Below are 23,415 nucleotides of genomic sequence, written 5' to 3' on the forward strand. Positions count from 1 at the left end.
ATCTTTAATCTTATTTGAATTAAAAATTTTGTTAGACTAAAATATGTTATCTAAAATTTTTTGATATTCTTTGATCTGAAATTTAAAATGTGTTATTATGAATAATTTGAAATTTATTTGACTAGAATATGTTGAAAGTATACATGTGTTGAAAACATGATTTCTATTTGAATTTAGAAGGTTGTTTCCTTCTATTAAAAGCTTATCTCTAGATCTATCTTTTAATATATTATGATTTCTAATCAAATTTAGAATGTTATTTCCTTATATTAAAGCTTATCTCGTATCTATCTTTTAATGCGTTATTATGGTTTTATTTATATTGTTAATGAATATATGTTTGGTATGAAATTGAATATTAATTAGATTGGAATTGCTCATAGGCCAGACCCAACCCATAGGTCAGGCCACAGCCCACTGGTCAAGCCCAGTCAGTAAACTAGGCTCATCTCGTAGGCCAGGCTCAACCCATGGGTCAGGCCTTAGCCCGTAGATTAACTCAGCCCAACTATCATGGGCGACATGCGACGTATATGACTAGTCCATGGGCCAAGGCTAGGCCAGCTTTGTGTGATGCATGCCAATCATATATAATACACATGATTAGTAGATAGGCTGGTCCAATCTGGCCCAATATTATTGTTGGATTTGAGCCCAAATATTGATCGAACTAAACTATGTTTGATTAGTCTAGATCAATTCAAGGTGATTCCGAATTGATTGACTTATTCAAATCAGTTTAACTTAAATTGAACCTAATATAATCTAAATTATACTAGTCTAAGGTGGTTCGAAAGCAGTTAAATAAGGATTAGAGATCGGTTCAGTTAGGTTCTAGTAAATTGAGTTTAATTGGATCAATAGAACTAGTGTTCAAGTCAATTGAGGGCAAATTTCTATTATTTGATATTGATGACATTTGAAATAGATGTTTTAAATATGTTATTTCATCTCGATATGGACATGACTAGTGTGAGATTATATTACTTCCCTGCCAAGAGTAGGTATGGCGATTCCCTTCAGGGATTAGCGGGCCGTCAAACGTGGTGGCTGGATGGTTCCTCCATCCGTTGTTGGGAGGAACATGTCTCCACTTTGGCGAGTGAGGGACACCACTCCATTCATCGTTGAGAGTGCGATATAAATTTGCTTCCATCCGTTGTTGGGAGAACACAAACTTATCCCGTAGGATAAAGCCTCTATATCCACTGTTGAGGGAGCGCTCTTTCGAGTATTTGATATAGATCAATGAGATGATTGATTGAATTTTGATCCTGTATTCATTTTGAGTTGACTTTTGGGATTCCTACTAAATTGAATTTTGATCCTGATTGAATTTTTTTTTATTTTTGATTTTCAGATTTGATGAATAAATAAATTATAATAAATATTTATGAATGATAAATAAAATAATATTTATCTACTTGACCTACGTAAAGATATGAAAAAAAAAGAAGAAAAGATGTGACACATTCACTACTATTCCTTGTTGCTAACGGGCCTTATATGTACATTAAATGTTGCTGTTTGACCTTTTTCTGCAAGGAATTTTGACAGTATAGCAAGCCATTGTGGCAAGATGGTGTTCTAGAAATCAAGTAGTTTTGCCTCGTTTGTATTTGAAGGCAAATACAGTACTTCATTCGCACTTGTGCAGCAAATCTTTCTCACGGTTTCTGATTGTGAACGGAGAGAGATCCCTGTAATTGGGGCCCACAGGGCCCTACTCTACCAACTCGGCATGCAGGTAATTAATGCGTGGGACAAGGCGAGTAGAGAACCGGTTACTGGCGCATCATCGTATCAACGAGCACGCCTATCAAAGCATTGGCATCAGAGCGAGCGAACCAGCGAGGGGGGAGCGTGAGAGTTTTCACTTTACTTCTTGTCCCCCAAAAAGAGGAGCGGCTTTGGGCCTCCCTCCTCTTTGTCGAAACTTGCAGCAAATTTCGCACGATTTAGATGCCAGGCTAAAGAGTTTTGGTCGCGGACGAATAGAGAGGCAGATCCGCGATGGGGCAGGCGTTTCGGAAGCTCTTCGATTCAATCTTCGGCAACAAAGAGATGAGGGTATGCTCGGTTCCGATTCTTTCCCCTTTGCTTCTAACCATGATCTCATGTTTAAGATTTCGTGATCTCCATTCTTGTCTTCGTTCATTTTTCCTAAGAAAATTGTTTTCTTGGATTGATTTCATCTACAAATTGCTGACGATTTATGGATCTCGTTCCTGTGGCGGTTATAAGAGAACAGGAAGTTGTATATGGAAAACCTGAGCTCTCAGTTCCTTCTTGTGCAAAATTTCTCCTTTTTCATGGTTATTCTTCTGTTGCTCTTCTGGCCGGAATCTATTGTTCAAGAAATTGCTCTTTAGTGTTGTGTGTTACAGATGAATTCACTTATTCTTCTTATTTATTTCTCATAGCTCTTGTTAGCTCGCTAGTTGTTCTTAATCATTTCATGTTTAATCGCATACACTTCGATTTTCTTCCCTTTTAAATTCCAATAGATCATCATTAACTGTCCAAGACAATAACTAAACAGTCTTGCACATATCTAGGTGAGGTATGATGCATAATCCTCTTGTTAAATTAAGGTTTTGTCTTACCCGAATTGTTAAGTACATAATATTATATTTTGTGTAAATGTCTTAGACATGGTATTAGGTTTTTGTCTCCGAGTAGTTGATATATATTGTTCACATGCTATTACTTGATAAGCAGTACTCTTACCTGTAGAACCATGAACCATTGTATGAAACTTGGCTCAAATGAAAACTTACCTGTTTTCCTCAACCTCTTTACTGGCCAAATGTTGGTTACCCTTGCACCATCATAATATAGCCTTTCAATGTTTTAACAATCTCTGAATACTAAAAAATTGTTGATGGTCTTCAGTGTTGCTTTATGTTGTTTATTAATCGATTGCCTGTAATTTGTCCATGCAATTGAAAGCTTTTATCTGAAGTTTGTGAATTAATCTGGAGATGGTATGCCCTTCTAATTTTTGGAGAAAATATTGAGGGTATCTTTATACACCTTTTAAGTTGTATGCCTACTGTGAAAGTTGGAACAAGGCTCTATACCATTGAAGTTTGGGTCTGAAATTATGACGCTAAGAAATGTAGACGAGACTCTTGATAAACAGTCAATGTAAGTATAGAACCCTTTTGTAAGGTGTATTGTTATTCAATATAGTGAATCATATGGTTATTTTGTGAAAGGTTTTCTTTTTCACATATACCCCCACGACAGAGCCTAGTGATGGATTTCTTACCTGAAAAAATCAATTGTAGTTATAACCTTGTAAACATTTTACATCAAAGCCCCTGTATTTGTGGCCCAGAAATGATGCTTGAAGTTTAACATATCTAATTTTACTTTGATTACAATATCAAACATCATCTGGGGGCTTATAAAACTCTCTCTCTCTCTCTCTGAATCATATGGTTATTTTGTGAAAGGTTTTTTTTTCACATATACCCCCACGACAGAGCCTAGTGATGGATTTCTTACCTGAAAAAATCAATTGTAGTTATCACCTTGTAAACATTTTACATCAAAGCTCCTGTATTTGTGGCCCAGAAATGATGCTTGAAGTTTAACATATCTAATTTTACTTTGATTACAATATCAAACATCATCTGGGGGCTTATAAAACTCTCTCTCTCTCTCTCTCTCTCTCTCTTCTCTGAGTTGCTTTTGTTGCACTGCTGTTGTTCAAGTTTTTGTTTAATGGTTTGTGCTTCTCATTCAGTCTTCTTTATTTCTTAAATAACTCAGGTTGTGATGCTTGGTCTGGACGCTGCGGGTAAAACTACAATTTTGTACAAGTTGCACATTGGAGAGGTTTTGTCAACAGTCCCAACAATTGGTACACATGCTTTGTTGACATAGTTACCATTCTTTGTTGACTGCCTTAATAGGCTTTCTAGTAGTTGTTGCTAAAGTGTTATTCTTTGTTGTGCATACACTTTTCATTGCTCCATTAACTAGAAGGGAAAGGCTTTTTATCTCTGATTTTTTTGGCTTGCTTGTAACTCTTAATGCAGAAGTTAATTGCATATATAGTGGTTATATGTATAGATAAAAGAAGTGAAATTAAACTTTTTCTTCAAAATTTCTTTCTTAAGGTCAGAATACTATAGGATAGCTTTGTTACTTAGATGTTTTAACAAGTAAAATTGTTCAAGTCTTATCTAGTTGGGAGAAAACTTGGCCCTGAATTCTGCTGATTCTATTTTTACTCCATCAGCTGAAGAAAGATTGAAGAGAAGATAAGGATAATAAGAACATAAGAGAGAGAAAATGAGGCAAACTAGCTAAAGTAAACTTTATTTGACTGGTACATCAAACATACAATTTCATCTTATTTTTATCCTATCCAAACAATCTTGCAGCTTTTTAGGGCTTTTCTAAGGAAGTAAATTATTTCCCCAAAACCTCTCAGTGAAAACCTGCCACATGGTTTATAATTAATTTTGGTCATCAGTTGGATCCTCTTTCCTAACTAGGAACACTTGATTAGCTGATTAATAAAAAGAAGGTGTTCACCTCCTTCTCTAGTGTCTTGCATCAGATAAGGTTCATGTCTTCCATCAGGATCCACAAGCCAGAGAAAATGAACCAAGCTTTGTAGTCTATTTAGAGGAGTTGTCAGCAACCTAACATCCTGATATTTCTTTAATAAATTTATTTAACTGATACAACTTTGAGGAAGGTTATAAAGCTATTTAGATGTTTACCTGTTGATATACTAAAACAGATTTGGTGGTTCAATGAAATAGTTTGATATATATATATATATATATATATATATATATATGTGTGTGTGTGTGTGTGTGTGTGTGTGTGTGTGTGTGTGTGTGTGTGTGTGTGTATCATCTCATAATAGCTTAGACTCTCTGGTAATTCTTTTATCTTCATTTATGCAGGTTTTAATGTAGAAAAAGTTCAATATAAAAATGTGATGTTCACAGTGTGGGATGTTGGTGGGCAAGAGAAATTGAGGCCTTTATGGAGGCATTACTTTAACAACACAGATGGTCTGGTAAATAGTTCATATCTTTCTATTGGAAAAATAGTGATAATTATTCTTATCTGTTTCTCATAGAGAAACCTTGTGATATATCCTTTGATAAATATTTTTGGTTGTTTAGGACTGTTTTCTAGTGAAGTTCCTTTTCTATGATAAGTATATCATCTTTGGCGTTTGACATTAATACTAGGAGGCATGCTTTTTTGCAATTTGTATCTTAGGGTCATGTGACGTCCACACTCTATGTAATAACAAATAACCTATTAGAACCAATAACCTATTAGAACCCTTGCAGATTCTAAACTTGGGGTTGATCTCTTTAGGGGATCGGCCTCCTTGGAACTCTATAGGGGTTCCTCCCTCCAAGTTGTTGCTCAAAGGATGCAGAAAAGATTTATCTATTGCTTATGAAACGAGGAGGAATACATGGTTATTTATAGGGCTTCTAAACCCTAACTCCTAATAGGACTCCTACTCAAGACTCCTACTTCTAACCAACTCCTAATAAGACTCTTACTCAAGACTCATATTATTTTACAACTCCTAATTCTTCTCTAAGAAATAATCTCCTAACCCTAGCCGGCCTCTTCACCTCTTTAATAGGGGTCGGCTTAGGTAGGTTTTGCATGAATGTCCCTTTCAATTAGGATTCTCCTAGCTAGAGTCCTAACATAACCCTGTTTTGATATTCAATCTTTATCACTAAGAACTAAGAAGTTAGAAGGTGAAAAGAAATGGGTCAATGAAAGTTCATAGGACTCCTATTTTTCTTTTTTGTCTTTTGAAACTACTCAAATGAAAGAGTTTAGTCCTGTAAATTATAATGCAGGAACTTCAATATTTAAATTTTTTGACTTTTTAATACTTGTCTCTTCTCTTCCATGTGTTTTAGTTCCTGCCACTATGGAATGCATATAGAAAAATAAGAGTTTTAGTGCCACATTTTCTTTGTTGCAGATCTATGTAGTTGATTCATTGGATAGAGAGAGAATTGGGAAGGCTAAAGCAGAGTTTCAGGTTCTTTTCTTATATCTTTCCATGTATAGAAAAATAGTTTGTTGCTGCTTTTAGTTTATTAATGACTTGATAATTGTTCTTTTCAGGCCATCATCAATGACCCCTTTATGCTCAACAGTGTTATTTTGGTATTTGCAAACAAACAAGACATGGTATGTTAAATTGGTAACTCAAAAATAGTACAAGCCTCCTGCTTGTTTGTAATGCAATTCCATGCATCTGAACAAAATCACCCAACTGTTCTTTTAGTCTGATGCTGCATGTTAGTTTTGTGCTATTGGAAAGACATCTGTCTTTTTTATTTTTAAAGACAGTTTCTGCATGCATCAAATGCTATTTTGCAATTTGAATAAGTGGCATTAGATTGAAATGCACTTGAAGAAGTTTGTTAATAATCTCATGCATTTTATATTTACTGTCATGAAATTCATGTGTAGATATTTTAATAACTTTGCAACGGTTAGAGTAGGTGTCCATAGCAGTGATTTCAATAGGCGCTCGGGCGAGGCGAGGCGAGGCCCGAGCACCTCGCTTCATGTCCAGGCGCCTCGTTTCAAAGAGGCGTCGCCTGGGCGCTCGCCCGAGCCTAGGCGTCGGGTGCTTCGGGCGAGTGCTTAGGTTAAACTAGGCGATCGAACCAGATTTTTAGGTTTGGTTGGTCTCCGGTACTTTAGTTGGTTCAATCGAACCAACTAAATCACCGATATCAGGCTCCCTCTCGCGATTTCCCCGACTTCCCCAACCCTAACACTCGCGATTTTGTCGCCAAGATTTGTTCTCCGTTGTCGCTGCTCTCTGCTGCCGCTACCATTGTCGCTGCTCGCCGCTGCCACAATCGTTGCTGTCGTCGCTCGCCGATGTTGTCGTCACTCCCGTTGTCGCTGTCGCTCGCCGCGCTCCCACTCCCGCTGTCGCTTGTCACTCTTGCTGTCACCGCCGCTCGCCGCTCCCGCTCCAGCTATCGCCTGCTATCGTTGCTGTTGCCTCAGCAGCCTTGGTCTTCTCACACTCTTCTCACTATACTGTTAACAATATATTAACAGTATACTGCTAACTATATACTAATAATAGTATTTTTATTTATTAGATTAATAATATATTTTTTTGATTTTAATACTATTAATTTTTATTTATTTAATAGTATATTTTTATTTAAAAAAATAAAAAAAAAATACTATTATGATTTATTTATTTATTGTGATTTTGTACCCAAATTTCTTAATTTAATAGCATATTTTTTATTTAAATAATTATATTTATTAATTATATTATATATTTTTATATTTTAGCGTCTCGCTTCGCTTGGGTGAGCGCCTCGAGCGTTTTTGTACCTTAACGCCTTTTGGCACCTAGCGCTTTTTAAATCATTGGTCCATAGAAAGGTCCAGTAAATGTTTTTACTTAAAAATTCATATTAAAGTACAATAACATATTCAGTCTTCGAGTAATAAATCTTATTTCTTGCAATTCCTTAGTCTATGCCACTCACAAGGTTCTAAGTCTTTGTCTGATCTTTAAATTGGTCTGCACTTGGTAAATAAAATTTGATGTTACATTGCACATATAGCTGAACTTATTTGGTACTTTTGGGCTTGTCTTCATATGGAATTTTCAGCTCTATAGTTTCTTGTTGATTTTTTTATATTTATTTTACTGAAGTTTCAACTTGATGTTCATCATGCCGGAAGACAGAAGTGATTGCTAGTTGTTTGTTTTTCCTTATTCCATTTCATTAGTTCATAAGTTGGAAAGTTCCAATGACCGATTTGATGAACAGGTTTCATGACATTGTGAACTTGTGATGACTCCAGCAGGCTAATTATCATGCTGCTAGCCATAGGCTTATTATCATTCTGTCCTTTGTCATTTTTGTCATGTCATTTCATTCGCTATGTGGGCTAGTTGTAGCTGCCATGTCAAGGACTTATTGGCACCAAGTCATCCGTAAACCTGGGTTCATGTATCTCAATTAGACTTTCTTCAGTTTGTTGGTTGTTCTGCCAAGAATAGTGGGCCATTTCCTGCATATGATATGTCTGTCTTCCACTGGCTAATTTCTGTTCTTCATGAGGCTTCTCAAATCATCAATATTCTGTCGTTTTAGCAGATATTTGGTTATTAAAAGAGAGTTCGGATGGAGTTTTAATTTGGCCAAGATGAAATATGTTGAGTTGTATTCATTCAACAGGTCCTTGCATTGGTTTAGCTGATGATTTTATCTTGAAATGCATCCATGTACTATAAATGAAAATTTGTTTTTGTTTTTTTTCGTTCTGTAGCCATATAAACTATAACCCCTGATGATGAGATCCTGTTTAGAGAGGTGCAATGACCCCCATGGACGTGTGCGAGGGGCTTGGTCTCTATGACCTGAGGAACCGGGTGTGGCACATTCAAGGAACTTGTGCTCTTCGAGGTGATGGCCTCTATGAGGGTTTGGACTGGCTCGCCAGTACTCTGAAAGAACTGCAACCTTCAGGTCGTGCAACCTCAGTCGGCACCTCGTCAAGTTGACCATAGAAGGTTCACACCGAATACCCTAGATTCTTTTCTTTCTCAGCTATCTTTGCATTCGAGCATCATTGTGCCTTTGAATGTGTTTTTACTTGATAAGAAGTTCCAATTTTCAGGTTTCTGCCTCCCTGCCAAAAATGCTCTGATGCAAGCTGAATCTAGTCAAATCTTCATGCTAATTGGAGTTATTTCTCCCTAATTGTCTTAACATCTGTCAACTTCCTGTAATTTCTGATGCAAGCTAAGGACATTTGCTCCTGGGGAACTATTGTTTGAATCTTTAATGTATATCTGTGACTTGTTCCAAACACTGTTCCCTTCATCATTCGACGATAACAAGATTCTGTAGCCCAATTTCTGGATTTGCTTGCTATCGTGTTGCTTAATGGAAATAGAAGTTGCTTGGTGGATTGATCTGTTTGGAGTAGGGGAATTTAATGTATATCTGTGACTTGTTCGAAACGCTGTTCCCTTCATCATTTGAAGATAGCAAGATTCTGGGTTTGCTTGCTATCGTGTTTCTTAATGGGAATAGAAGTTGCTTGGTGGATTGATCTGTTTGGAGTTGGGGACTTTGCGTTCGTATCTGTTTGGAGGGTTGACTTCTATGGATGAAAACTTGTGTTCATTGTCAACACTGGTCAAAACCGTGTTCCATAAATACAAGGACATCTGCTTCATATCATCCAAGAAAAGTTCGTTTCCGCTTAGAGGAGAGTTCATCTTAAAACCAGCAGAAATTTTAGATTGCAGGGGTAATTCGTCCATAAAACACTGGAATTTTCTATGGGTTAGCCTCCAGGCTAAGCACATCTCCCAACGTAGTTTATGTGGAGGATGATATATATATACAATCTAAAATATTTATATGCTGGTGATATACTTAACTGAGGATTTGAGATTTCGTTTAATTTTAAAATATTTATTAATTTAGTTGATAAAGGTTTTATTAGATCACAATAATAATAATAATAATAATAATAATAATAATAATAATAATAATAATAATAATAATAATAATTCCATATTTAGCTAAAACCCCGCAAACTCAAAAGAGCGAAGGGATAACAAGCCCGAAACAGCGAAAGAGAAGCCACAAAGATGGCTTCACCCCTCAGCTTCCACGCCGCCGCACTCCTCCCACCGTCCTTCGCCGTCCCTCCCAAGTTCCTCCGCCGCCGCTTTCCTCCCTTGTCTTCTTCCGCTTCTTCCAGTGGGACCCTTGGGATCTATTCGCGTTTCGAGCGGCCTCTGGAGGACGTGTACAACGTGCGGGTGGAGCGACGGTTGTCGAGGGAGCGGAGGGCGGAGCTTGGCGTCGACCGGTGGTCGGTGTGGAAGACCGGAGGGCGCTGCCGCCTCCCCTGGGATTGGCACGTGGACCAGCAGGTGTACGTGGTCAGCGGCGAGGTCAGGGTAGTTCCCGAGGGTGCCAAGTCCGGCGAGCGCTTCATGCGTTTCGTCGCTGGCGACCTCGTTCGCTACCCCAAGTGGTTCGAGGCCGATCTCTTCTTCGACGGCCCCTATGAGGAGCGTTACCGTTTCCTTGCCTATGGTGATGAATGAATCGACCCCATGAAGATGTTGAGGTACACTTAGTCGACACTGCCTCTTCCATTTGGTTCCTTCCAAGGAAAAATTGGGATTTTTATGCTTGTCAATCGTCTTTTTCTTTTAGTTTGAAGATTTTATTAGCCATATTTATTAGGCTTATCTTTTGATTTTTCTTTTATTATTATGATTGGGAATTCTCTTTGCCAAGTTCGAAGGTTTTAGATCTTTATATGCTTATGCTTCTGATCGATAAGCAAACTGTAGTCTAACTTTCCATACTTTCCACAAGCATAGCATAAGATCTCCCCATCGCTTATTTGTTGTCCTCGTTACAATTAGAATAGGTGATATAGATTGGTGCGAAGGGATGATTGAAAGAGTTGTGCATTAAAGGAAGTATTTGAGGAGGAGGGGGGCTTCGTCGCATCTAAGAGCAATCTAACTTTGAGGAAAGGTTACATTGGAAGTTTGATTGGACTTTGTGAAGCTGATTGTTTCGCTTGAGCTTTTTTGGCGAACAAGCAAAAGACGATCTCATTGTGTCAAACTTAAATGTTTCTTTTGTTCTCTGAATTCTGGGAAAGAGATATTAGAATTTCTAGTTGTTAACATAGTAAATTAAAAGAGGTCTTTACTGGTGGCAAAAGATCCATTGACCCTTCCCCAAATAGTTAGAATATTGTGGCTTCGTTGTTATAGCATACTAAATAAAACGTCACAATTTACTTTCGTAAAAACCTGTATCATCTGGATTGCAGAATATAAGTTTAGCTATCCCAGGTTTCGTTGTGGTTCTGAGTCCCTGCCGCATTCCTCATGGCTTCCTTCTGGACCCTGTTCTTCCAGGACCTATAGGGATCATAGTTATATAACTTGTTGAATTTTCTCTTACATATTCTAAGGAACCCAGTGTATAGTGCTGTTTTCTTGAAGAGCACTACCAATTGGTGTGATCCCTTGCAACCATGCTATATGGAAAATTTTTCCTTGTGAAGTACTGTTTTACATCAAACATTCGAGATTGTTGCTAGAAATTTTAAACAATGTACGTACTCGACAACTATGTAAGCACAAGAAATATTCACACATTGCACTCTTTTCCAACTTCATGTAAATAGAGTGCTTTAAGACCACAAAATTTGTATGCTTAAAATAATATTGCAGCTTGTAACAAATAACATCCACATTCCACTGTTTCTAGTAACATCAATATTGCCAAAGACTATGCCTAAAATAACTTTGTGCCCAAATGTCGGACCTTTTTTTACAAGGCATTTAACCTTCTACATGTAGATTTTTAGTAACCCTCCTATCATAGACAAATCTGGACAAAGTGTATGCGATGTAATGTTTATGTATATATATGTCTTTCAATTTTATTCATGCTTTACACAATATGTAGATGATTTGCAATAGGCTTGATAGCCCCATTTTGGTTGGCTTTTGTTATCGTCTTAGTCCTATAAATGTAGATTGTGTGCAATCATCACGCAGATGCAAAATTTCTCAAAAATATGCCATCTAAGCAGTCATTTTGGAGGTTTTCTATCTCTACAGAGTGGTGTGGAATGCCAGCCAGTATAGTACCCAGGAGTTACCCTGGAGGCACATGGCTCGATGGGCCTTTGGGATGGTGCCTAGGGCTGGATCGTTGCCTTGTTATGTAGTAGTGTCATATGACTACTTGTGGGGACTTTTGGCCGTGACGGACCATCTTGGATCCTTTATCGCAATCGTTCAGAGCTTGCGAAGTCTATGTTTGTAATTTATATTATCTATTAAGTATTTATTGAAATTTTGCTTGTGGGATCTTGAGTTAAATGCTTCGTCTAACCTGTCTTCTTTTTTGTATATCCTTAAGAGACCATAAGAGATTTCAACGAGGTTGAGCCTTTGCGGATGAGCACGCAAAGGTGTTGCATAATTTAAGCAAAACTAGCTAAGTTCGTGACAGATGGTATCAGAGAGGGACAAACACACTTAGAAACACTTAGCATCTAAACATGGGGGCCTAGCGGGGCTGCATTGAGGGCACGCAGCACACATGGCCGTTTAAGGAAAACAGATGTAGAGACGTACGAAAAGAAGTTGCTCAAAGAAGCCGACATTGGAGATTGACATTAAGAGGAATGGCCAACCTTTCGCACGAGAGCCACCGCGAGGACAAGCGAGTTAAGAAGAATGCGTAGCGCACAAAAGTTGGAATGGTTAAGTTTGAGCTAGAGCTCTACATTGGCAACCAAACTTGATGGCGCTTAAGGCAAGCAGAGTGCTTGACACAGGATGAGATCGTGCAAGGAGGGATTGGTTGCTCGCCGATTGAAAGAGTTGTACAAAGCTCACAAAGGTGAGGTGAATTGTTAACTCAAAGAATTCGGTACTCATGTAAAGGCTTGTATGCGAATGATAGGCTATTCGTGTCCATCCCAAGGCGATCGAAACTCGATGTCATAGAGTATAAAAACTTTTTTCTTTGTCATAGGAAGGATACGTCCGTAGAAGACTAAATTGTACAGTAAGTTCAGTATGTTGCTAGGCCTTGAGGGGCGCAATGGGGGTTGTATTGGTGAAGAGTCGCAATCTAGCAAGCGCATTCATAGTGGCAGAACAGTGCATAGTTTTTTCAGCAAGGTGTAGTCCAAGGAGATAGTAGTCTTTGAAAATGCTAGAAGGAACGATGCATAGAGAAAAATTGTTCCAATGAGACAAATATCTAGGAGGGATAAATCCTGGTTTTCTAGAGGAAGAATCATGTGCAACAGACCACACATGTTAAGGGGGTACCTCAAGACGACAACTTTATAAAGCTCAATGGATCGAGCGAGTGGTGAGGAGTCGTTGCATGATCTCGCATGAGGCAATGCATGGTGGATGCATTGAGAGATCAAGTGGGGGAGCATCCTTGGGCAACACTAAATGAAGACACACTTGAAACCGATGTGAAGATCGAATTTAACGAAGGGTTGACTTGTGAAATGGTAGGTGCAAGAGCCATTATCAATTCAATGCAAACTAAGGAGCGGAGCAACCTAGGTGGAACTTAGTGAAGTGCTCAAACCGTATAAAGGGAGTTGATGTAGAAGACAAAATATGGAACGGAGTTACGAAGTTTTCCTTGGACAGAAGTCAAGGACATGAACTCTTGCAAATGCAAGAGCGAGATCATGTTGTTCCATAGGTCCCTTGTTTTGATAGAGCAGACTCATTTTGCATGGTGCCAATATCGAAGGGAGCCTCAAGGCATATGCACCTTATCTCGGCGAAGCAATTGATTGAGGGACTAAGGTGACTCAACTTACAAAGGCAAAGTTGGGGTCAAAGGGCCTTAGTACGAGGCAAGAAGAGGAAGAGGCGAGTACTCTTGAAGAATATATTGTAGTGCTGTCATTCGAATTATCATAAAGGAAGCTGTAGGCAGCGAAGATTGTGCTAGGGGCAGGTCCCCATAATCCAAACAATAGCACACCAATTTCAGTGAAGTCGGTAGACTTCGAGAGCTGCTGAGTAACGGATTGTCCTAGAGTTGCACTTCGTCCGTATGTGACCCAAGAGTAGGTGGATGAAGGTTGATTGCTAAAGGAGCGAATATAATCGAAGGTGACAAAGGCCCTGTGATGTATTGGTAGAGGCCACACATAGAGAGATTGCAGTCCGAGTTCAACTCATAAAGATCAGAATGCAATTGAGATGTCACTAGGACGCGACATGATGTAGCGGATCGTGGTGAAACAGTTTGAGGCAATGCGACACACACAAGAGAAGTCTTGTGATGGACTTGATAATACAGAGGTGTGATCGGGAGCTACTGGGAGCTCCAATTTGATGAGCAACATGACAACAATAAGGGTTATGAATTCAAAGAGTGAATGTCATGGTATCGTAAAGGCGAGTCTTCCGTGCCTACATCGAATTTTGTATTGGATGAAAGCCTTGGGCATTAGTATATAGGGGCGGTGTATCACCGAGGGGTATTCCGTGTGTAAATACTAGTGAGTCCCATGGTGGGACTTGATCATACAAAGATATGATTGGAGCGGCTTGTCACGGACAAAACTATAAACAAGGTGTTTAATGTAATGCTCATGTATGTCCGTGTCTTTTGGTTTGTTCATGCTTTGCACAGCATATAGAGGGACGGTCGAAGGCTTAATAGCCCCAATTTAGTTGGGTTTGGTGACCATTTTAGGCTTATAAATAAAGGTTGTGTCGTGTGGATACTTATGAGAGATCTCGGTCTGTAGTTGACCATTTTGGATCCTTTGTTGTGCAACCGTTCAGAGCTTGTGAAGTCTGTTTGTAATTTGCATTGGTTATGAAGTGTTTCATAAAATGATTGCTTCTGGATCCTGAGTGAGACGCTTTCTCTAACCTGTTTTCTCTTTTGTAGGTCCTAAGGGACCATAGGAGGTTTCGAGGAGGCTGACCTTTGCGGACGGACATGCAAAGGTACCGCACGACTTAGGCAAAACCAGCTAAGTCCGTGACAGATGGTATCAGAGCGGGACAAGCACTCATAGAAACAATTGGCATGCAAACTTAGGGGACCTAGCGGGGCTGCGTTGAGGGCAGCCAGCACGCGCGACCATTTAAGGGAAAGTGGGCATGGAAATATAGGAAAAAGGCGTCGCTCAAAGAAGCGAGCATCTGAGATTGACATTCAGAGGAATGGCTAACCTTTCGCGCAAGAGGCACCAAGAGGACAAACAAGCTGGGAAGAATGCGTAGCGCATAAAGGTTGAGATAGCTGAGTTTGAGCTACGGTTTAACATTGGCAATCATACTTGATGGTGTTGAAGGCAAGCGAGACGCTTGATAAAGGATGAGACCATGTAAGGTGGAATGGGTTATTCAACGACCGAAAGAGTTATGCAAAGCTCACAGAGGTGAGGGGAATTGCTAACTCGAAGAATTCGGTACTCATGCAAAGGCTTGTATGCGAATAATGGAGTGTTCGTGGCCATCCCAAGGCGATCGAAACTCAATGTCATGGAGCATTGAAACTTTCTCTTCAGCATGAGGATACGTCCGTAGGAGGCTGAAGTGTGCAGCATGTTCAGCATGTTGCTAGGCCTTAAGGGGTGCAGCAGGGACTGTATTGACATGGAGTCACAATCTAGCAAGTGCGCTTGTGGGAGGCAGAACAATGCACAGTTTGTTCAGCAAGGCGGAGTAGTCTAAGGGGACGATGATATTCGAAACTTTCAAAGAGAAGGAAGCGAAGAAAGAAGTTGCTCCAACGGGACAAATATCCAAAAGGGATAAGTCCCGACTCTCCAAAGGGAGAACCATGTGCAACGGACCACACATATTGAGGAGGAGTACCTCAAAACAACTTTACAAAGCTCAACGAACCGAGCGAGCGACGAGGAGTCGTCACATGATCTCACTTGAGATAATGTATTAGGGAATGCATTGCGAGATCAAGTGGGGGAGCGATCTAAGACAACACAAATGAAGGCACACTTAGAGTCGATATGAAGATCAAACTCAATAGAGGGCTGACCCGTGGAATGGTGGGCGCAAGGGCCACCATCAACTTAATACAAAACGAGGAGCGGAGCAACTTGGGTGAACTTGACAAAGTACCCAAGCCGCATGAAGAGAGCCGACATAGAAGATGAAATATGGAGCAGAGGCACAAAGCTTTTCTTGGATAAAGGTCAAGGACATGAACTCTTGCAGAGGCAAGAGCGGGATCATGTTGTTCCATGGGTCCCTCATTCTCATGGAGTGGGCTTATCCTGCATGGTGCCAAAGACGAAGGGAGCTTCGAGGCACATGCACCTTACCTCAGATAAGCATTTGACGGAGGAACTGAGACGACTCAACTTGTGGTGGTAAAGTTGGGTTAAGAAGGCCTTGACACGGGAAAAAAGGATGCGAAGGCGGGTACACTTGAAGAACATGCCACAGTGTTGCTATTCAAGTTGCCATGAAGGAAGCGATGCGCAGCGGAGATTGTGCTGGTAGGGGCAGAGGTCCAGGATCCAAACAATGGTGCACCAATTTCAGCGAAGTCGATGGACTTCGGGAGCTACTAGGCGATAGACTGTCCTAGAGCGGTGTTTCGTCTAGGTGTGACTCTAGAGAGGGTGGACGAAGGTCGATTGCTAAATGAGCGAACAAAATCGAAGGTGGAAAAGGCCCTGCGATATGTTGGCAGAGGCCACACATGGAGGGATCACAATCTAAGTTCATCCCACAATGATCAGAATGCAATGGAGATGTCACCAGGAGGTGACATGGTGCAGCGGATCATGGTGGAACAGTTCATGGCAATGCGATACACACGAATCTAGTCTCATAAGGGACTATATTATACGGAGGTATGATTGGGAGCTATTGGGAGCTCTACTTCGGTGAACAATACGACGACAAGAAGGGCTATGGATTCAAGGAGTGAAGGTCATGGTACCGCAGAGGTGGGTCTTCCGTGCGTGCATCGAATTTTGCATCGGATGAAAGCCTAGGTCATCAGCGTATGGGGGCTGTGTACTATCGAGGAAAAAGTTTAAATGCAAGTACCAGTGAGTCCCATGGGAGAGACTTGATCATGCAGAGGTATAATCGGAGCGATTGAAGAGTTGGACTACTCCAGAGCTCATATTCGCTTAAGGGAGCCCGACAAGTCAGAGGAGAAGGTCGAGTAAGCGAACGTTGCTACCAAGGAAGCTAAGGAGAACATAATTGGTGTGAACCCCCCGCAACATGATGATAGAGACTATGCATGGGAGTTGCTCTTTCCTTCGACCAAGGGGAACTGTTTGGAGAATACAGAGGTGTTAAAGCAGAGGGTCGAAAGGGGCGAGGAAGCGACGTCGAGTCCAGAGGGACTTAGCTACCCAAAAACCAAGCATCGGCTAGAATGGAGGTAGAATCGAAGGAATGCTATAGTGCTACAGAGGAGGACGCATATGCGAGGCGACGGATAGTAGGGCCATGGGCACGGCAATGCCATGGTACCGCAAAGGCGGGACTTCCGTTGAGTCATCGATCCCTTGCTCTCATGGGGGAAGAGCGCTTGGTTGTGAAAGGGGCCGAGGAGCAAAGGCCAGGGAACTTCGTAAGACCGGTGTCAATGAGCTTCTCATCAAGATAGCCAAAAGTGAAGGACTTCGAGTTGTGCAAGAGTGCACGACCAAGGAACGAAGCAGGCAGTACGCGGTGCTGTACCTTTGCTACTCAGTGGAGTAGGCGGCAGGGTTGATGGAGAAGACGGTACAATCCCAAAGGTGACTAAAACTATTAGAGACTTATTCCAAGTTGGGATGAAAATTTCTTGCATTCCAGAAGTTCGATGGCATTGAGAAGGTGAATCACAGTAGCTAACTCAACGCAAGGAGTGCAAACACTTCGAGTGTTCCAGAAGTGTAAGCAAAGAGCGGGCGAAGGCTAGTAACAAGCTCGATGCATGAAGTACAACCCTCGAGGAGGAAGCGAAGTCAAGTAACCTTTACCTTCTCAACTCTTAAGAGAATGGGTGAAACTAAGTACCCCAATTCTCTTATCTATCTAGCAAAGGAGCTCTGCACATGTTCAAAGACCCTTCGAAGAAACCAAATGGAAGATAATAGTTGTCAAATCCTCACTAATGGTGATAAGTGCTACTGAGAGTAGATTATCTGCTTCATTTCCCAACAGAATGCCAATTGAAAGCGGAAGCGATGCGAAACTACTTGGAAGTGACAACTAAGTGAGAAGAGTCGATAGGCAAATTTTATGGAGGAAGGACCCTAAAACTTCAAAAGTTTGCGAGGCGGTGCTCGTTAAAGCTCCAACAAGCATCCACCCAGTTTAAGCAGCATGAGGCATTTGAGAGACTGACGCATAGTAAGGGTGGTCTTTTCCTTCATCTGAAGAATCCGCAGGAACCAACAGGGATCAACACAACTATGCCAACCCCATACTAGAGTCAGAGTCATTGGCGAGTTGAAACAACATGACGGATCAAAAGTTCGACTACTCAACAACAGCAGCGGAGAGCAGTTGGGAGCCAAGAGGTGCATTGCAGCTGGAGCAGAAGTTGTAGACTCAGCAAAGGTGAGGAGCTGCAGTGTCGGCAAAGGCTTCAACGAGGACGTCAAAGAAATAAGTGGGGGAGAATGTCACGGACAAAAATGTAAACAAGGTGTTTGTTTAATGTAATGCTCATATATGTCTGTGTCTTTTAGTTTGTTCATTCTTTGCACAGCATGTAAAGGGGTTGTCAAAAGCTTAACAACCCCAATTTAGTTGGGTTTGGTAGTCATTTTAGGCTTGTAAATAAAGGTTGTGTCATGTGGACACTTGTGGGAGATCTCGGTCTGTAGTGGACCATTTTGGATCCTTTGTTGTGCAACCGTTCAGAGCTTGTGAAGTCTGTTTGTAATTTGCATTGGTCATGAAGTGTTTTCTGAAATGATTGCTTATGAATTCCGAGTGAGGCGCTTTCTCTAACTCGTTTTCTTTTTTGTAGGTCCTAAGGGACTATAGGAGGCTTCGGGGAGGCTGACCTTTGTGGACGGACACGCAAGGGTGCCGCACGACTTAGGCAAAACCAGCTAAGTCTATGATAGGCTGGAGACAGACTACTCTATAGCTCATATTCATTTGAAGGAGCCCGACAAGTCATAGCATAAGGTCGAGTGAACGAACGTTTCTACCAAGAGCTTAAAGGAGAACATAATCAGCGCGAGCCCCGCAACTTGATGACGGAGGCCATGCATGAGAGTTGCAGTCTGTCTTTCCATCAACTAAGGGGAATTGCTCAAAGAATACAAAGGTACTGAAACAAGTGGTCGAAAGGAGAGAGGAAGCGATAACGAGTCCAAAGGAACTTAGCTACTTAAAACGAAGCGTTAGTAAGGATGAAGGTGGACTTGGAGGAGTGTCACGGTGCCGAAGAGGTAGATTTACCAATTGCAAAGCAAAGGACGCAAATGCGAGGTGACAAATAGTAGAGCCATGGGCATGACAACATCATGGTACTGTAAATGTGAGACATTCGTGGGAGTCATCGATCTCTTGCTCTTATAGAGGGAGAGCGCATGATCGTGAAAGGGGGCCGAGAGGGTGGAGAATGTAGAGGCAAACTCTAAGTACCGAAACAAGGTCGAAGGCTAAAGGAAAAGGAAATTTGTAGGACTGGTGTCAATGAGATTCTCATCAAAATAGCCAAATGTGGGGGGCTTCGGGTCGATGCAGAAGTGCTTGACCAAAGAGTGGAGTAGGCAGTACATGATGCTGTACTTTTTTTGCTCAAAGGAGTAGGCGACGGAAATGATGGAGAAGACAGTACAATCCAATAGGTGACCAAAACTATTGGAGTTTTGCTCCAAGTTAGGGCAAAATTTTGTTCTTTTCAGGCAAAACTTATTGCATTCCATAAGTTCGATAATAATGAGGAAGCGAATTACAATAGCTAACTCAACACAAGGAGTACAAATACTTCGGGTGTTTCAGAAGTGTAAGCAAAGAGAAGGCGAAGGCTAGTAACCAGCTTGATGAATGAAGTACAACCCTCGAGGACGCGAGGGAAGTCAAGTAACATTTGTCTTCTCAACCCTTAAGAGAATGGGCGAAACTGAGTACCCTAGTTCTCTTATTTATCCAACAAAGGAGCTCTGCACATGTTCAAAAACCCTTCGAAGAAATTTAGTAAAAGACAATAATTGTCAAATCCTCATCAATGGTGATCAGTTCTACCGAGAGTAGATTATCCGTTTCATTTCCCAACAAAACATCAATCAAAAGCAGAAGTGATGCGAACCTACTTACAAGCGACAACTAAGTAGAAGAGGAATTGATGGACAAATTTTGCGAAGGAAAGACTTCAAAAACTTTAAAGTTTACGAGGCGATGCTTGCTAAAGCTCCAACAAGCATCCACCCAATTCAAGTAGCATGAGACGTTTGAGAGACTGACATACAATAAGGTCTTTTCCTTCATCTAAGGGATTTGCATGAACCAGCAAAGATCAACGTAACTTGACTGACCCCGTATCGAAATCAAAGTCTTTAGTGAGTTGATGCAACATTGGTGGTTTATATTCAACTACTCAACTACAGCGGTAGAGAGTACTTGGGAGTCAAGTGGCGTATTGCAACTAGAATAGAAGATTGAAGACTTAACAAAGGCGAGGAGATGCAGCGTCCGCAAAGGCTTTAACGAGGATGACGAAGGAATAAGTGGGGGAGGACGTCGTGGACAAATCTGTACAAAGGGTGTTCGATGTAATGTTTGTTTATGTCTGCATCTTTCGATTTTGTTCATGTTTTGCACAGCATGTAGACATCTTGCGATAGGCTTGGAAACCCCATTTTAGTTGTCTTTTGTAGCCATCTTAATTCTGTAAATATAGATTGTGTGCAGTCATTACACAGAGACAAAACTATCCAAAAACAGGCAATCCAAATTGCCATTTTGGGGGCTTTCTAGCTGCAAAGTGTCAACTAGTATAGCACCCAAGAGCTACTCAGGTGACACATGACTAGATGAGCCTTTGGGGTAATGTTTAGGGCTGGTTCGTTACCTTGTTTCGTAACAGTGTCATGTGAACACTTATGAGAACTTTTGGCCACTACGGACCACTTTGGATCCTTTGTCGTACGACCCTTTAGAGCTTGTGAAGTCTATGTTTGTAATTTGCATTGTCTATCAAGTGTGTTGAAATGTCTACTTGTGGTTTCCTGAGTTAAATACTTCCTCTAACCTGTCTTCTCTTTTGTAAGTCCTTAAGGGACCATAAGAAGTTTTGGGGAGGTTGACCCTTTACGGACGGATATGCAAAGGTGCCACACTGACTTAGGCAAAATCGGCTAAGTCCATGACACTACATACTTATCCCACTTCAACTTTTCCATGTTAGGAATATCTATTGCTTGCATATTGCAATAAATTTCCTATGACATGAATATGTAAGACTTGTTTCTATGATTACTCAGTTTTTTTTTTCTAGGAAAAAAGAATACACAAAGTTGAGTTGTTTACAATGATGCATAAAGATTCAAACCAACTGAATATGATGATATGCCAAAAACGATTCACATGACTGTTACATATGATTTGTGGAGTTGGGATAGTCATGTTGATAATTGAAGGACTCCCGTGATCCATAGAAAAAAAGGTGATTCTAATGGACAAGGCTTCCACTCCCATGCAAATTTACACAGCCTTACCCCTATATGGCTCGGTTCTTGAGATCTATCACTTGCCCTAGTGGTGTATTGGCAATCCAATACTATGATGATTATCCCTTATGTCCAAGAAAGCTATTATTCATTAAAATTCAATGTGTTTTTTGCCCTGCTTCTGGTGAGTAGGAAACTAGCTGAAGTTACCTTCCCTATAAATTAGACTGTTCTCTTTTTGAATCACGAGAGTTGCTGCAATAAAATGCAGGTGGTTGAACGATTTAAGTACATGTGATTGTGTCTAAGTATATATCTCTACAAGTTTTTAAATATCACCATGTAGTTAGGGACAAGATGCCATTGCAAATAGGCGTGTTCAAGTATTATCAAGACTTGGAGTTCATATCTTGTCTGCATGTTATGAGAAGCAGTTGCTATTAATGTGCTTGTCATAGTACAGTGATATCATGATTTGCAAATATAAATTGTTGGCTTATCAAACTTTCATGCCTTAGGTACTGCATGTCCAACCTCCAAAGCAGCAATGTATATTTATATAGAGCTTGTGTTCCTTTCAATCATGAGTTTCATTTTAATCTGTTCTTTCTCTTGAAACAATGACATACTACTATATTAACAGCGACTGCCATTTTAGCATACATAATCTGCTTTTATGTGGTGCATGGCTTGTTTTGCTGTATAATTATCCAGATGCATTTTTGCTTCTGTATGTTTTGTTTAAAATGACCAGTGGCTGGCTATTTCATTAACAGAGCTTTTGACTTAATCAAGTTACCTACATTTTCTTGTTCATTGCATAGTTCTCATTTTCAGGATCTAAGCCTGTATTGGTCAGTTTTTTGGTAGACAAGTATAAAAGTCCCAATACCTCGCTGATGTAAAATTTAAAGAAAAGATCAATTTTTTTGTTCTCAACATGAGATCTTGCAAAATTCAGCAACATTTTCATGACTGTGGATTGCATGTCTCCCAAGCAATAATAATCTTTAGGCTACAAAAAGAAAAGAAAAAAACAACATTTGATGTAGTTGAATTTTAATCATAGTTTCCTAAAAGAAATAGTTTATCCAAATTGCAAGCATATCTGTTTGTTGTCCATCTCTATAGAGCAGATGTCACTTTATGACCCTAGTCTTGTACATAGAGATTCATTACCCTTGTGTTTTTAACAAATTTCAAGCACTGGTGTTTGTCATCGGTTATTTCTTGGAACTGCAAATTTGTTTTCTCGGTAATGGTTGTTCTTTTTTTCTTTTGGTTGCTTGCAGCAAGAAGTACAGTAAAGAATCAGCAGACATCTGCTGAGCTTGCGAACTCAGCAGAAACCAAGAGTGGAACGAGAGATGCCAACACATAGTCATCATTTATAGGTTTCGTAAGTGGAATTGTTTGCGAGCTACGAGTCTCATATGTAACTCGTTACTTTTAGAAGTCTGAATCATTCTGAATGCCGTCTGCTTGGAGAGTTATGAAAACTTGGAACGTTGGATTCAAGAATAGAAATTTAGTTCTTTTAGATATTGTTCTGCGTTGTTCGTTGGTCTGGCCAAATGCATGTTATGTGGACTATTGGATTCAATCATCTTGGCACCTCATAAAGCTATATTTGTTTATGACTGAATTTTGTAATGTTGCGATGTTACAAATTCATCAATTTCATGAACAATCGTTGCAACTATCACTGGGATTGTTGTCTGCTCAGAATCCTTAACAAGAATTACAAATCTATGACAAATGATATTTTTATTTACTATTGTTGTACACTAATCATTTCAAATTCATATAAATATTTTTTAAATAAAATATGATACACCAAATATTTTTTAATATTATGATACGAGTATGAACGAGTCACATCAAATATGTAAGTAGGGAGATTTAAATAAGAAGGGAATATAATTATCCTATTTCAGGATTAAAAAAATATTTTGGGGATGATTTTCTTAAAACAATATTTTTTTTTTGGTTTTTCCCAAAAAGTATCCCTAAATCTAAAAATCTCAAAACTATCCCCTCCTTTCTCCTCATCATTCTCGTTCTTCACTATCGTCACATATCATCACTTTCATCATTTACTCTCACTAGAGGTCTTATTGTCGATGGATAGGGAGGAGGGAAAGGAGAAAAAATCAAACGTATGAGGGAGAACGAGGGGAAAGGATG

General features: G+C 40.1%; 2 protein-coding genes across 3 annotated transcripts; both read left to right on the forward strand.

Moving 5' to 3' along the window:
* The first annotated feature begins 1,822 nt into the window (after positions 1-1,822).
* On the forward strand, positions 1,823-8,982 carry LOC103983849 (ADP-ribosylation factor). 2 transcript variants are annotated; one of them, XM_009401161.3, is made up of 7 exons: positions 1,823-2,070; positions 3,781-3,871; positions 4,932-5,047; positions 5,993-6,052; positions 6,139-6,204; positions 8,372-8,575; positions 8,683-8,982. In XM_009401161.3, the coding sequence occupies exons 1-6, from the start codon at positions 2,014-2,016 to the stop codon at positions 8,564-8,566; spliced, it is 585 nt and encodes a 194-aa protein (XP_009399436.2). In that variant the 5' UTR covers positions 1,823-2,013; the 3' UTR covers positions 8,567-8,575; positions 8,683-8,982. The 2 variants fall into 2 exon arrangements, with proteins under 2 accessions (XP_009399436.2, XP_009399437.1); XM_009401162.3 differs by lacking the exon at positions 8,683-8,982 and having other exon boundaries at positions 8,332-8,427.
* Positions 8,983-9,619: 637 nt separating this feature from the next.
* On the forward strand, positions 9,620-22,768 carry LOC103983850 (uncharacterized). The gene is made up of 2 exons (XM_009401163.2): positions 9,620-10,155; positions 22,521-22,768. The coding sequence occupies exon 1, from the start codon at positions 9,668-9,670 to the stop codon at positions 10,130-10,132; it is 465 nt and encodes a 154-aa protein (XP_009399438.2). The 5' UTR covers positions 9,620-9,667; the 3' UTR covers positions 10,133-10,155; positions 22,521-22,768.
* The last annotated feature ends 647 nt before the right edge of the window (positions 22,769-23,415 follow it).

The sequence above is a fragment of the Musa acuminata genome, chromosome BXJ2-5, assembly GCF_036884655.1.
Source record: "Musa acuminata AAA Group cultivar baxijiao chromosome BXJ2-5, Cavendish_Baxijiao_AAA, whole genome shotgun sequence".
Lineage (NCBI taxonomy): Eukaryota > Viridiplantae > Streptophyta > Magnoliopsida > Zingiberales > Musaceae > Musa > Musa acuminata.

Excerpts from the sequence above, each read along its gene's own strand:
- LOC103983849 (XM_009401161.3), top strand. The coding sequence starts at position 2,014 with ATGGGGCAGGCGTTTCGGAAGCTCTTCGATTCAATCTTCGGCAACAAA. Across the intron at positions 2,071-3,780 it reads TCGGCAACAAAGAGATGAGG|GTTGTGATGCTTGGTCTGGA; the intron begins GTATGCTCGGTT and ends TAAATAACTCAG. Across the intron at positions 5,048-5,992 it reads TTAACAACACAGATGGTCTG|ATCTATGTAGTTGATTCATT; the intron begins GTAAATAGTTCA and ends TCTTTGTTGCAG.
- LOC103983850 (XM_009401163.2), top strand. The coding sequence starts at position 9,668 with ATGGCTTCACCCCTCAGCTTCCACGCCGCCGCACTCCTCCCACCGTCC.